Source organism: Theropithecus gelada, chromosome 1 (assembly GCF_003255815.1).
Source record: "Theropithecus gelada isolate Dixy chromosome 1, Tgel_1.0, whole genome shotgun sequence".
Taxonomy (NCBI): domain Eukaryota; kingdom Metazoa; phylum Chordata; class Mammalia; order Primates; family Cercopithecidae; genus Theropithecus; species Theropithecus gelada.
The window spans coordinates 105,254,622-105,269,871 of record NC_037668.1 but is presented as its reverse complement, the minus strand read 5'-3'; the positions used below and the strand labels follow the sequence as shown (position 1 = coordinate 105,269,871).

At 39.6% G+C, this 15,250-nt stretch overlaps 1 protein-coding gene across 3 annotated transcripts in view; it reads right to left on the bottom strand.

Moving 5' to 3' along the window:
* AK5 (adenylate kinase 5) overlaps positions 1-14,604 on the bottom strand; it is a 296,670-nt gene extending 282,066 nt beyond the window's left edge. For 2 of the 3 annotated variants that reach the window (XM_025389481.1, XM_025389482.1), the window contains exons 1-3: positions 14,208-14,604; positions 9,447-9,633; positions 2,772-2,939 (exon numbers count right to left, since the gene is read on the bottom strand). In XM_025389481.1, the coding sequence (XP_025245266.1) occupies positions 2,772-2,939; positions 9,447-9,633; positions 14,208-14,267 (415 nt within the window). In that variant the 5' untranslated portion in view covers positions 14,268-14,604. Of the gene's footprint in view, positions 1-2,771; positions 2,940-9,446; positions 9,634-12,969; positions 13,978-14,207 lie in introns of those variants that run through there. The other variant, XM_025389483.1, reaches the window with a different exon arrangement.
* Positions 14,605-15,250: the final 646 nt, after the last annotated feature.

The window sequence follows — 15,250 nt, the reverse complement described above, 5'->3', positions numbered from 1 at the left end:
AAATAAAAAAATTATCTGACCAATTCCATTGACAAATTCAAACTGATTTATTCCTTGAAGAATCAGGTATCTTTCAGAAGCTATATTTCCACACTTAATCACAACCACCAAACTAAGAGATCATACACTCCATTAATTTTAAAAATTCAGACACACTGAGAATGTTATGGTACTTTCAAGAAAAAAAATTTTGTCAACTAATGGAGGCAACAGTAGACAACAAAAAATGCAGTTGGCACAATTGACAGAGATATTCTCTGTCATTAATTTGTTGGATGAGCTTAATTACTGAAAGTTTCTATCAAATTAATTTTACTTTGAAAACTGAAAGTTCCAATTTAATTTTCTAGAGCCAGAATGGGCTTAATTTTGATCTGTTCACTTATCTCTAATACTTATAAATATTAGGGTCCATCTCACTGATATTTTATGATTATGTTAACATAAGAGAGATTCGTATCTGTTCCAAGAGAGTCAGCCTTAAAAAAATTCTGCAGTGCTAGAAGAGAAACCATGTGGGCATCTATACCCCACTCTCACATTTTTAGGTTCGAACTAATACAAATTTGTAAGGTTCAGGTACAATTATTTTATAATTCCAAAAAAGTCACAAAATTGCCCCAATTCTCTCAGACAACCTAAGATCCACCTTCTTCCCTTGTTTCAATCCTCTTAACATTATTTACACTTATTGGTTCATCATTCTTATAATATATAAAATGTTACAATACGGCATGTAAGCCTATAATGAGAATCACAACCTCAGGAAACAAGTTGATTTCACTGAATAGAAAGAAATGTGAAGTGGGAGAGATTTGAGCATTTACATATTCTCCAAAGATCTTAGTTTATTGAAATATTTTAATCATTTTCATATAAAATTCATAGTACACACAAAAAAATTTGTGCTCTTTTATACAAGATCAATTTGCTATCAAACCATTTTCATGAACAATCAAGCTTCCATTTGTTCATCCTGTTAATAATGACCAATACTTTATTACTAGCAGCAAGAACAGCAAAATAGAAAGAACGTGTTCTGTCCACATACAAATCATAAAATGATGACATAATTCCCGATTATTTTTCACCTGTAGTTCTATCATTTATTAAAGGGTTTCCCTGTCTTCTAGGTAAGGATTTGAAAATTTTAAGCATAAAAAGAATGCATTCCACTTGCAAGAATAGAGATTTATGGCATAACAGTGGCTACCATAAAGCCATAAAAATATTTTAACTCTCCAAAAAAATATTTTAACTCTTCAAAAACTGACTTTAAACTCTCTTCCTGTAATTTTGTCTTTAACAATTCAGGGCTAGATATATTTGCAATTTCATTTTCATTTCACTTTAAAATATACAAATGTCATTCCTTCTAGTCTAGTGAGCTTAAATTCTTGTTATAGCTTGGTGTGTTTATTTGCATGCTTTTTTCCTAGTTGTCAACATTGCTATGTTCTCTGGAGCACTACTACTTCCTTGCATGGGGTCTCTATAAATCTGGCACTCTGTTAATGCAACCGGCTAGAATAGCTTTGAACATTTCATGCCAGAGTTTTGCTTTTGGTCATCTCTGTGAAAGGTGATTCTAACTGGAATATGAAACAATGACTACATGTTGCATGTTCACAGGTCTCTTCATGATTTTTATAGATTTTGAGAAAGAATTTGCAAAAATAGCCACAATTTTTTTTTTCTTTTTTCGAGATGAGGTCTCTCTGTCACCCAGACTGGAGTGCAGTGGAGTTCATGGCAACCTCGAACTCCTGGGCTCAAGCTATCTTCCCACTTCAGCCTCCCAAATAGTTGGGACTACAGGTGTGTGCCACCACGCCCAGCTAAGTTTTAACATTTTTTGTAGAGACAGGGTCTTGCTATGTTGACCAGGCTGGTCTGAAACTCCTGGGCTCAAGTGATCCTCCCTCCTTGACCAAAAAGGAATTTTTCAAAAATATTTAAAACATTTTCATTTTCTATTCCTGTGAAATGTCATGGAGCTGATATTTCCATATTCAACATAAGATTCATAGTGGCAACTTTTAAAATGAACTATTATCATTGTTATTTTGGCTAATACTCAGATGTTATGTGCTATGTAAAACACTATTCTATTAGATTTGTTTGTCTTTTAACAATGAAACTTTGGATTTATTACAGGTGCCAATCTGCCATAAAGAAGATTCATTTATATGAACCTTTACCAATATATTATTATTTATTTTTCCCTCTAAAGTTAATAGTGAGTAAAAATTTAATTTGTTGGTTCAAAGGGGTAAAAATCACATCATGTTTAGAAGACTTTCTTTTTTTCTTCTAGAAACAGAGTCTCACTATGTTGCCCAGGCTGGACTCCTGGGCTGAAGGGATCTTCCTGGCTCAGCCTCCCTACTAGCTGGGACTACCACCACATCCAGCTCTTAGAAAACTTCAACTGGCTCAGTTATCTGTGATCAAGATTAAATACATAAAACCACAGGACAATAAATCTTGAAGGTGTTACTTTCAATTCATTATAGAGATTTTCTATGACATTTTAATGGGAATCTATGAAAATGCAATAGGCATTAGATTATATAATTATAACAATTTTCATTTTATTGCAACTTATACTAAGAATATTTCCATTTATTGTCCCTTGAGCTTTTGTTTCTATTGATTGTCATTATCCAACTAAGTGTTTGCACATACAATACACGATTTACTTTTTTGAAATGTAAATATATAAACAAAGGTAGCAACAGTATGAGAATTTTTGCTTTCTGTCCTCATACCTATAACAAGAATGATTTTTGGTCGAGGTCTGGTAGGATCAAAAACCTCATACTCCTCAATCAACTCTGCAGTCTCAGAGAGATCCGTGTCACTTTCTATGGAGAATTGATGGATTGGAGGGAGCCGGTCATACCGCCGATATGGAAAGTTTGAATTTTCAGGCATTACTGCAAAAGAGTAAGATAACTTTGAAAAGGAAAAAACACCATAATAAAACACTCTTCACACTTAAACAATTAGTAAAAGCAATTTTAAAATGAAATGGGTCTGTTTTGTTCTCAACTGGAAGAAGTCTCCCTTAGGGGTCAGCAGGCTTTATCACAAAGGGGCAGATAGTTAATATTTTGGGCTTTGTGAGCCGTGCAGTTTCTGTTCAACTTAGCCATGGTAGTATGAAAGCAGTCATAAACAATATAATAAACAAATGAGTGTGCCAGTGTTCCAATAAAACTTCATTTATAAAAACAGGCAGTGAGATGAACTTGGCTCATGAAACTTTACCACCCTCTGCCCTAAAAGGAACCTTCTCAGATACTACCTAGTTTTGTTTGGTAGGTTGCATACATCGTGGCCTCTGCAAATGGTGCTCTCTAGAGTTATGTAGTACATAACCTTCACAAGCATATGCAGCTGCCTGTCCATAAAGCTAATGTTTATATATTGTGTATTTCATTCATTCAACAAATATAGACAAGCTGCTTACTATGACCCAGAAATGCTATTGTGATCTAATGGAATGGCTTGGTGGCATAATGAATAAAAAATTAAAGTACTGTCACGGTCAGTAGGAGGGTGCAAATAATTCCTACAATTGGAATATCTTATAACATCATCTAGTTTTACTTTATCAATTTACTTATTATTTTTAATCTACTTGAGTTAAAGATGTAAAAGTTTAAGTTTATATCTATAATGGCAACAAATACTTGCTATTTATTGCTGTTTATAACACGCCAGATATGTTAGTGTGTTAAGAGTAATTTAGTGTAAGAATAAGATGTAGTTCTGTCCCTTCAGTGCTTATAAACTAGAGCTTATATGTTTATATCTTATAGCTGTATGAACACCAGTCACGATAAGTGGTAAAATGAGTATCTCTCTGATAAACACCACAGTAATTTAATGAATTACATTTGGGCTGCAGTGGTAAGAAAGGACTTGCAAAGGAGGCAGGACCTGAACTTTCAAAGACAAGCACAGGTTATGAAATGCAGTAAATATAACCCAGTTGGTGGGAACACTATGAAGACTCCGAGTCAGAAATTCAAATGACATACTCAAAAGGACCAGAGGACAGGGCTGGCAAGTCCAAACTAGGGAGATGGTCTCAACCAGTTGTTGATATATAGTTTATGGCTCCCTCTTCTTTACCTCAGGTGTCAGTATTCTAGGAGGCACAGAGAAGCACTAACTACCCAAAAGGCACTCGCACAAAGCAAACAGGAGGCCACCTGGCCTTCCATGAGGAATTCTGCTGACTACCGTATCTTAGCATGGCATAAGGCTCACATCTCCTCCCAGGGATGTTGATCCGTTAGAACTTTCCATTCTCTGTTGATACAATAAATAAGGCCATTGACCACGGACCCACTAGATTCATTTTAGCTTCATGAAAAGCACTGAGTAGTCTGCAGATGACAGTAGATCTCCTTTAGAAAGATCTGGGAAGGGCTACCTCAGGAAAAGCACCAACAACACTATCCTGCTCTGCCTTGAAATTTAATCAGTTCATCCAACATTAGACAAAATTCGAAACATTATCCTTGATTACTTTCTTCCCTCTCTCTGCACATCTACTCGCAATACTTTATTTGCAAAACATATATCAAATGCATATGCTTCTCTCCATCTCTACTATCACAACTCTTCCAAAGCCATCATCATATTTTACCTGGAATATCATAATAGACTATTTACTGATCTACCTGCTTCCATGCTTGCCACCACAATCAACTGCCTGAAATGTTCTTCCCCTGTTGCTCCCATGGCTGACTGCTTCTTGTCATTGACACTTTACCTTAAAGGTCACCTCCTGCAAGAGGACTTTACTGACTTTCTAATCTAGTGCAGCCTCCTAGTGAGTCTCAGGGACATCACTCTAATGCTCTGCACAGCACCTGCTTCACCATCTGAGAGTTTCTTCATTTATCCATTCATTCATTGTTTGTCTTCTCCAATTGGATTATAAGTTTCATGAGAGCAGGGGCCTTACCTATGGTCTGGAGCTCTGTATCCCTGGGATCTAGAACTGTGCTTGGCAGATGGTCAGTGTCCAATAAATATTTGTTGAATTAATAATAAAAAGAATGTCTTACTGAAATAGTTTCCCATAGAGAAAACTCAGAAGATAAAATGGGTGGGCAGAGCGTGGTTCAATGTGGAGGTCCCTGAACCCTTTACCATGGTAAAGGGTTTAGCTTTAGTAGAAAGCCAGTGGAGGATTTGCAGGGGAGGGTTGGTAAGAGAAAGGAAACAATGAAATGAAATACATGTTTTAGGAAGGTTAATCTGCTAGTTAAAATGAATTGGAGCAGGGAAAGACTAAGAACAGAAAGAGTAGCAGCTAGGTGGCTGTTAAAGTAATCAACAGATGAGAAATGAAGGCTTAGGCTAGAGTGGTAGCAGGGGAAACGGAAATGGATGGCCAGATCTGAAGGATATGATTAGGGTTGGAATATGAGAAATGAAAGGAGGTGACAGTTTAAAAACAATTTCCAGGCTTCAAGTCTAAAAGGATAAGGACCATACTGCATTTCATATAGTATCTTTCTGCCCTCTCTTTTCTGCTCCAGCAATATTGGACTTCTCTCATTCCTAACCAAATTACAGCCTCTTTGTCTGCCTCAGGAACTTCTCTTCGCTGTTCCCTGGTACAATCTCTTTCATCCTTCTCTAGCTAACACACACTTAGCTTTCGGCTCCAAATATAAGCACATCACCTCTTCCAGGAAGCCGATCCTGAACCCCAGCCTAGGTTAGATTCAGTCCTTTGTTAACATGGTTAATTCCTTAGCATATGATTTTCCTATGGTGCCATTGTGCTCCTGCTTATATTCCTGCTGCTTGACTTCACTGCTGTAAGGTCCCCAAAGGAAGGTGCCATGTCTGTTCTTTCCTGGTGGTTGGATTTTCAGTCCTAAAAGAATGTCTGACACATAGTAGTACTCAATAAATGGTTAATTTATTGCCCAACTGACTTACCGGCTGACTTCATGGAAACAGGAAAAGAAGTAAGTGCTGGTTTTGAAATAAATATAGTGTGTTTGGTTTTGGACATGTTGAATATGAGATAATGAGATATTCTGGAAGACAGGCTCTATGAATGTTTGGGGTTATGGTATTAGAACTCTTATTTACAGATAATTATTCAATTGTATGCATGTGGCAGAAAGAAAGGGATGCTTACCTCATATTTAATGCTTTAAAGACAGTCAGCCAATAATTTAATCCTTGCTTTATCATATTTTAACTTAGGAAAGTAACTTGATTAGATGATGAAAATGTTTCATTTCACAGAATAATTTTTCATAGTAATAACACATTAACATAGCTAAGGCAATATTTTTACAAAAAATGCATGAATCACTCACTTCTAGAAATAATCACTATGCTTTAAGATACTGGGCAGTTAGGAATTTTGTTGAATGTAATAAATGATTCCACACATTACAACTAAAACCTTCAAAGGACAAATGAATAAAGTATTTCATAAAATAGAATTGTATTATTACAGGACCAGTTTAGAAATCATTTTCCGCTTTTTAGCATACCTTTCAGATACAAGACCATGTGATGCCACATTCTTACCACCATAGGTATATGAAAATTTTGTATTTGATGATTAACTAAAAGATCCCCGTGTGGGAATTTTGGTAAAGTATCAGTGGGTATGGAGAACCTAAAATTAACATGCAATCTTATTTTAATGAAAATTAAACCTACATTTTCCATTCTTGTTTTAGCTTATCCTGCTAGATTGGGAATTCCAAACTCACAATTTGTGTACCCAACATAGCCCCACAGATGTGTTTTGTTCAGCTGGACATTTTTGCAAAATTTGTACTTAACTGTCTTTAAACAATGATTGTTCTCTCTAGCTCTGCTCTCTAGTTTGGCCACAGTCCTTACCATTCTCTATTGACACATGACCTGCCTAGCTTCTATGTACAATCAGGCCAAGTAACAGTATAAAAAAGTATCAAATAGAAGTATCAAGATTTCATTTTGTTGCAGTCACTTTTACACCCACTCAGAGCAGCGTCCGACTAAGTAGATGTCATAGCTTCTCAGATTTAATTTTTAAAATGTATACCTGAAGTTTATTAGTGCTTTAAGGTTTAGAAAGCAGATTCCCATATTTACCTCGCTTGATCTAACAAGAGTACGGGGTATGTATTTAACAGGGAGCCAGACATTAAGTATGATGACACCCTGGGAAGTAAGCTTCCCGTATGTTGGGGATGTGTATGAACTGTTCAAGCCCACAAAAATATCATTTATTCACCAAAGTAGTGATGTACTAAGTGGTATGCTGCAGCAGCAACTGGCTAAAGATACAACCATGAGTACCTGCTGCCCACAGAGAGGGCATATCTAAGCTGTGTCTGCACAGTTTGGAGTTCTAAACTCCAGTTCTGTTCATTTGCTACTCTGTGTATCAGGCTGTTCTCAGTGAACCAGAAATCCTGCTGATTTACAAAGAGTGAACTTTATACCTGGGACTCTGCTTGGTTATCAAACCAGAACGTGGGTCTATGAATAGACTGGATGGCAAGAGAAAAATCTCTTTGGTATTGTAAGGTCCTAAAGGTCAAATCAAGATATTTGGTGCAAATTTGATTTAGTAAGTATATAAAGACACAACCTTACCTTAGGACTTCCCATAGAATGTAACCACATGGCTTATTTTGTACTGAGTGTTATTTTACCTGACGGACAGCTGTGAGAGACCTTGCACGGTAATGAGATTAATTGCTAAGACTCAGAGTGCTAATCTCATTACCCTATAGTCACACCAAAACTTTTCTAGCTATTTTTCTGTTTTTTGGTCCATTATAACATTTGAAAGTTTGTAAAATTAGTTTTAAATAGCAACTTCAGACATCTCATTACTTCTCAGCAGCACTGGGAAATTTGGTCAGGGTCATATCACTGACTTCTGCATGAATGGTGAAGGACTCTTTTCTTTAGAGATGTTTCTTAGGAAAAGCTATTTCTGTTTGCCTTCTTTTGCTTGTGTTCCTTGAAAATTAGCACACTATGGCTTTTTCCCACACTGCATTCAAATAAAATCTATGTGGGTCATGACTAATAAGGTTAAGCAAACTAAGATTTGCTTCCTGCTTATATTCATTGCAGATAGAATTGTCTCCATTTCAGATGCTGTCTGTATAGCACAAACCTTTTGTTGTATAATTTTTGAGAATGGTTTCAGTTTTGAAAATGTAATGATCTTGGCCACTAGAACAGAATTTAGTTTCCCCTGATTTGAGCTGATTCCAATTTGCACATACTATTATACGTCTCAACTTCATCTAGAAGTTGAAAGGCTGGTTGGCTCATGTTGAACCCCTAATTTTGATAAGCACATGTTTCAGAAAGAGATCAAAACACCATGAATCTTCTCTAATGAACTACAGTTTTTAGTTCTAAACAACTCCTAAAATTTAAACAAGTTTACTTTTCCAACTTCTTTTACAGCACCCAAATGCCTAGATTAATGTATTAATTAATACATTCCATTCAGTAGATGCTTAAAAAATTTTTTATTGAATTAACTAGTGTTAAAGTGAACTAAATATGACCTGAGAAGGACTCCATACTTCTATATTTGAGTCCTTGTGGACAAACTGCAACCTAGCTTAATAGGTAGACAAGATTGAAAACCTAACTTAGGAGTATGCACCTGTAACAATAGCTGAGTCTTGGCCGATCCCAGCGGCTATACTTCAACCATTTATACACGATTGAGTGTTCAAACTGTGTTCAATATGGCAAATGCTGAGTTGTAACCAATCCAGCCATTCTGTACCTCACTTCTGATTTCTGTATGTCATTTCCCTTTTTTGGTCTATAAATCTTCCACCACGTGGCTGCACTGGTTTCTCTGTGCATCTGCTGTGTTTCTGGGGGTTGCCCAGTTCATGAATTGTTTGTTGCTCAATTAAACTCCTTTAGATTTAATTTGGCTGAAGTTTTTCTTTTATCACTAGTATAAACTTTACATGCATTTATGCAGATGCATTATTATGAACTCTGAACTTGGAAACATTAGTAAGCCAAATCTCTTTCTAGTTAATAAAAAAATGCTGAACTGCTATGCAATAACTACCAATTATACCTCTATTCTATTCATTTATTGTGAGAAATCTTATTTGCAATTTTAAGAAAAATGTATGTATGGTTTGCTAATGTAATTTATTTTGCAAAATAATGAAGTCAGTAATATAAAATTTCATTAAGCCTCTAGTGAATTGTTGGACAACGGTGTGTAATTTTGTTTGTCTTTTTATGGAAGTGATTAGAATTAGTAGCAGAGAGAAATTAATCATGATCCAAGGACTTCAGGCATTTATAAACTCAAAAAATGAAATCACTGTGTATAGTCTATATGGCATGTTTTAAAGAGAATTGCTATAACTATAAAACTGTCTATTATTCTCCATATACATTACCATTTCTTAGAAAGGATCTCCGTGACTGTCCTCCATTTAGCGGAGGTAAGGTCTTCTTTTCCTGGCTTACAAATGTATCCCATTTCACCTTGTCACAGCCACCCAGTTCCTTGACTTTCTGTAAACAACTTTCCAAGTATTCTACTGGGTCTTCGGGCTTAGAACACATCAGTCCATTCAAAAGGCTCTGAAATATAACAAAATATGTACAAATACTTTTAAACCCACCTTTGTTTTTTTAAAAATGTAATTTAATTTATTTTTCTGAGATAGAGTCTCACTCTGCTGCCCAGGCTGGAGTACAGTGGCACAATCTTGGCTCACTGCAACCTCCACTTCCTTGGTTCAAGTGATTCTCCTGCCTCAGCCTTCCGAGTAGCTGGGATTACAGGTGCACACCATTATGCCCAGCTACTTTTTGTATTTTTAGTAGAGACAGGGTTTCACCATGTTGGCCAGGTTGGTTTTGAACTTCTGACCTCAAGCGATCCACCCACCTCGGCCTCCACCCACCTTGGCCTCCCAAAGTGTTGGGACTACAGGCATGAGCCACCGCACGTGGCCCCACCCACCTTTGTTAAAATAGTGTTATGGCTCATCTTTGGATTCTGGTTGTTTTTGTTCTTTGCATTTGTCTTTTAATAAACAGTTAGAGTTGAAATTACAATCTGATGGAGTCATTAAGATAATCCCTTAAATTCTTGCCTAATTAGTTTTCAGTTCAGCATTCTCTGCCTCTTAAGCAATTCAGGCAACTAGATAGTTTAAAATGGAAGAGCCGTTCACTTTATCACAGTGAGATAAAATGCAGCATGTGAAAATGCCCCAGTCATTATTTATCTCACTGCTACCCACCCTTTATGTCTCTAAACCTCAGTTTCTTCTTTTATAAAATGGGGGTAATAATAAATACCTCATAGAGTTTTTAAAGAATTAAATAATTTCATATTTGTACAGTGCACATTAAGTGCGTGGCACATAGTAAGTGCCGAACAAACTTTGTTGGTGGTTTTAGTTATTATTACTATCAGGAAGTCTTCTCTGAATCCCTAGGTTGGTCTGTGAACCCCTTCTTCCGTGTTCTCAGGGTATCCAGCATAAAACATCATACTTGTTTGTCATTTATACTGAAACCATTGGTTTATGCATTGGTCTCTCTTCTAAATTATAAGCTCTTCAACAACACAGAGTGAGTCTCATTCATTTTTCAATCCCCAGATACTGATGCTTTCCCTGACATTTGGTAGGTGCATATTTAACTGTTTTCCAATTGGAAAAAAAATCCCTCAAAGCTCAAATCTAAGTGAGACTCAAAAAAACTGAGGTCTGAGACTAAAAAAAAAAAAATTACTGTTTGACATAGAGTAGGTCACTACAATATCCACTAAGATTCCAGATGGGAAAGGAAGAAAGGCATGATCCTGCTATTGCTTTCATGGTTCATGGTGTCTGATGTGTCACTGGTACTAGTTTCTAAAAACGCTACCAGTTTGGAAATGCTGATTCCTGGAAGCTGGACTGATGTACAAAATATTTTCCTTTGGAGTATTTCATGGAAAAAGCATAAAGGATTATTCTTACCAATATACATTGTTAGCATACAAAACACCCTTTGAAGGGCTGACATCTGTTTAAATACAGTATTTTATTTTCAATTATTTCCTGTGTAATTTGCTCAGAATGGTAGGCAATTCTCACCAGGTACGTTTGTCTTCTGAAATCCTAAATAGAGTAAGCTAGAGTGTGCACCTCTATCAGCCAAGTTCAATTTCAGAGGGAGCAGAAAAAACTACCAGGGCATCCAATCCAGTTTGTTTGTCAAAATCTGTCCTATATACACACACATTGAAGTTGAGCTTCTCACATTTCTCCCATATGCCAAGCCAGTATTAATCTTATTAATAAATAAAAGCCTCTATGTCATATATTTATTTGCATACCCAGTGCATTCTCAGCCCTGTGTGACTTTATTACCCCCATTTTATAGATTAGGAAATCACAACTCAGAGATGTTAGTGACTACTCCAGTTTACTGAACTAGAATTCTACACCTAGGCCCAGGATTTCAATTCAATGTTTCTGATTCCAAAACCCATATGTTCTTCTCTGTACCTGTTGCAGAAATGTGGTGTAAGATAAAAGAAAACATGAGATTCTCTGTGCCATCTGCAAAATGCCCTCTTTTAATCCCTACTATTGCCTGAAATGGGTGAACACACTCAATGACTCTTTTCTGAAAATATACATTTCCAGCGTCCTTAAACAAAACTGGTTCTCCAAAGGGCATTGATTTTAAAATAGGGCAATGAGTTCCATTCCTTCATGGATAATTCAGATCGTTTTTTCTAACAGCCAGCCACTCTCAGGGATTGAAGACAACCAGCACATATTATTGCTCAGTCTCTGAGTGAACCCTTTGAGACCTTGAATAATCTAATTTGACTTTCCACAGTATTCAAATTGATTGCCAAATCTCTGCTGTAAGGTACAAGATCAATATACACACCATAAAGTTAGCCAGAATTAAGAACTCATGACAAAATAATAAGAAAGTGGTTTTAAAAAAGTCTAAAACCGGAAACACATTTCAAACATGAACCTACCAGAGATATCCCATATTCCATTTGGCTTACATGATGTCTCAAATTAGGAAAAAATCTGAAAAGGTCAGTTAGATATATTTACTTGTCTGAAAATACGTCAATACAATAATCAATTTGTCTATAATGGCCTCTAATATCCACAGCTGGGGCCAATGTCTTGGTGTTTAGTAGATAGCTAATTGTTAAACTTTGTACACTTAGAATATTGTGGTGGGCAAAATCCATTTTAAAAACCTAAAGTATTTAGTTTTACAGTCTACACTCATCACATGGAGAACTGCCAGATTTTCCTTCCCTCCTGAGCTGCGCATAGCACAGATTCGTCTTACTGAAGGATGTAGCCTTTGGAGGTCACCAGCAGTCTACTTACATCTTACTGTCCAGAAGTGAATCTAAGTCCATTACTGTATTTCACCCAAGCAAGTTGACTTCCTTTTCTGGGTGTGCATTATTTATCCCATTCATATGCAGAAAAGTAAATAAAAAACCTAAAACCTTAACAAAAAGGCCTGCCATAACTTATTTGCATACACGGTGTAGATTTTAATAAACTATCAAAATTCTCTGTGGTTACCTTCCACCAAGGAGGAAAAACAGTACCCACATTTATAAACCAAAAAGATGTACTATGTAGGAATTTTTGCAATCACGTGGTCCTCCTACAGATGTTTTCAATGATTCTTTCAGAAGCGTAGAAATGAAATATATCTCAGTAGTAATCTTTGTGAGAAAAACCTTCGCCTCTTAATTTCCATATTTACTTTTTGAAAATTAAAACAAAAAAAGAACAACTCTTAAGATTCCCACACATTCTCAAGACCTGTCCTTATGCAACACCACCTAATTATTTTCACGCAGGAGTAACACATTTGCTAGATTTGGGCTTCACATACCACGCTTGAGCTCAGTGAATGCTTCACCTGGAAATCTTGACTTCAGATGACCTGAAAACGGTGGCTTATAGAGGTGAGAGAAAAGAAGATCTGTAATTATGGCAACCCATTTTAAAGACAGTTTAGGGAAACTGAGGCAAAATTATTTTCTCCAGTGGTGCTTTAAAATTCCTTTTAACAGAACAAATCCCTCAAATCGGGGGGAAAAAACCCTCATGACCTTTAGTTTACGATATCAGTCTATCAGTTTTCAGAAATGGGAACGAGGTTTGCAGAGAATGGATTTCCCCTTTCAGAGCTCGCTTAGGAAGCTTGGCTTGCTTCTATTATTTTCTCCTCCTCCCCCCACTTCAAGCAAAAGCACTTGAGATTCAGGAATGTTTTTAAATTCAAATACGAAGAGAAGGAAAGGAAGCCAAAACGACCTGAGACAGAGCTGTGGCTTAGAACCGACTAAGGTTCATTCCTCAAGCCTCCTCTCTCTCAGTCTCCAAGTGTTCCCCCTACTCTGGGTCCCGGTGCAGATGATGCTGTGCTTCGGTTTGAAGACTGAGCAACAGGAGTCCGCCCGCCTCGCAGCTCCCTCCCGGACCCGCTATCTCCAGGTGGGTTGTCGAGCACTGGCGAAACCTGCGGCCCAACCCTTCCTAGGCAACGGAAAAACGTGCTCAGGAGTTCATTCAGCGAAAGCGCAGAGCAACGCTGGGGGCCTGTCACCGGGGAGGTGGCACTCGATAGGTTGGGTTTTGCTTTTTGCATCTTCATCTCTCTCTTCCAAGCTGTCTCCGGGGAGGGCTGCCTTCGTCCACATTTCCTCTTTCCTCCAGGGGTTCCAACCCTGGACAAGTAGAGTGACCAGGGCTCTGAATCCCTCAGTTTCGAATCTTTACTCGCTGCTGGGAGATAGTGCAGCCACCTGGCCTGGCCCTCGCCTCCAGAGAGCGCGGCCCGGCCGCGGTCTGGAGCCCACCCTGGGTGTCCACATCCGAGGGGCGCGATGGGGGCAGGCTGCTTTCAGAACCCTGCTGGAAGACTTAAACTTGATCTGCAAGATTCAGGCTTCTAAGCCCAGCCATCTGACAAGGACCCTGGCAACCCACGGGAAAGGCGACTACCCTCGGGCGAGCGGGCGAGTGCGCTTCTGCAAGCCCCTTCAATTACATGCCCCGCGTGGGGAAGGTGGGACGGGGCGCGGCTGCCTCACCCCGAACCCCCGAGATGCAGTCCCCGGATGCTCCCGCCCGTCGGCCAGCCCTAGCCCCTACCTCAAAAAGCTGAGGGATTTCCCTCCGGGCCAGATACTCCTTGGCATCGTTGGTGTTCATGGCTGTGCCGCGCGTGCCTTGGGGCGCAAGCGGGGAGGATCCCGGGCTGCGGCGACCTGAGCCGGGGCTGGCGCTGGGGCTGGCAGAGTCCGCGCCGAGCAGCGGTGCAGCCCTCTTTCTCACGCGCACTCAGCTCAGCCTCTCCGTCCAGGCCAGGGACCCCCTCCGCCTCTCCCCGGGGGCTGTGGTCTCCGCGCTCCCGCCGCCCCCGCTTCAGTTGCAGTCCCTGAGCCGGAGCTGCAGGCGCCGAGCAGCTGTGCCGCGGCTTCCCGGGCTGCCAGGCAGCGCGGCCGCCAGGGGTGGGGCGCAGGGAGCGGAGGAGGGAGGACAGCGTGGCGGACGCAAGGCAACAGCCCGCCCGCCTGCCTCTCCGGTTCAGCGCGCCGCGCTCCGCGCCTCCCCGAACCGGGTCTGCGGCGGCTGCCGGTCACGCTGCGCGGGCGGGCGCGAGGTGCGGGGGTGGGGGCGGGCGCGCGCAGGGGGTCGCAGTCATACCCCTCGGTGCCGCACCGGCGCCAGAGCGCGACGCTTCCCTGCGTGCGCCGCCCAGGGATGCGGCTACCCGGGACCAGGTGGCCAAGGGAACAGGGTCGGGGTCTGTAGGAACCTGCCACCGTTTCGCTTCTCCGGACCCTGTACACACACAGACACACACGCACGCACATACACGATTACCTCCGGGTCCCCGAGGAACTCTCAGGAAAAACCTAATAGTCACAGGATTTATCATTTATTCTTAAGGTTACCTATCTTTCACTATAGGGAGCTGTGGGGAAGGAGGAAAAGGGGATTCGTGGTATGGAATCCAACCCTTAAGATAATTTTTAGATCTTAAGTATCTCTATCCTTCAGGAAAGTTTTGCTAGCTGGTTTCGAATTTTTTCCCTGTCGGTGTCACAAATCTTTATCGACTTTAGGATAAGGCCTTAGTGTGAGCCTGAAATCCTAATCAACTGAAGGACTAATAAGTAGTTAACTAGTTA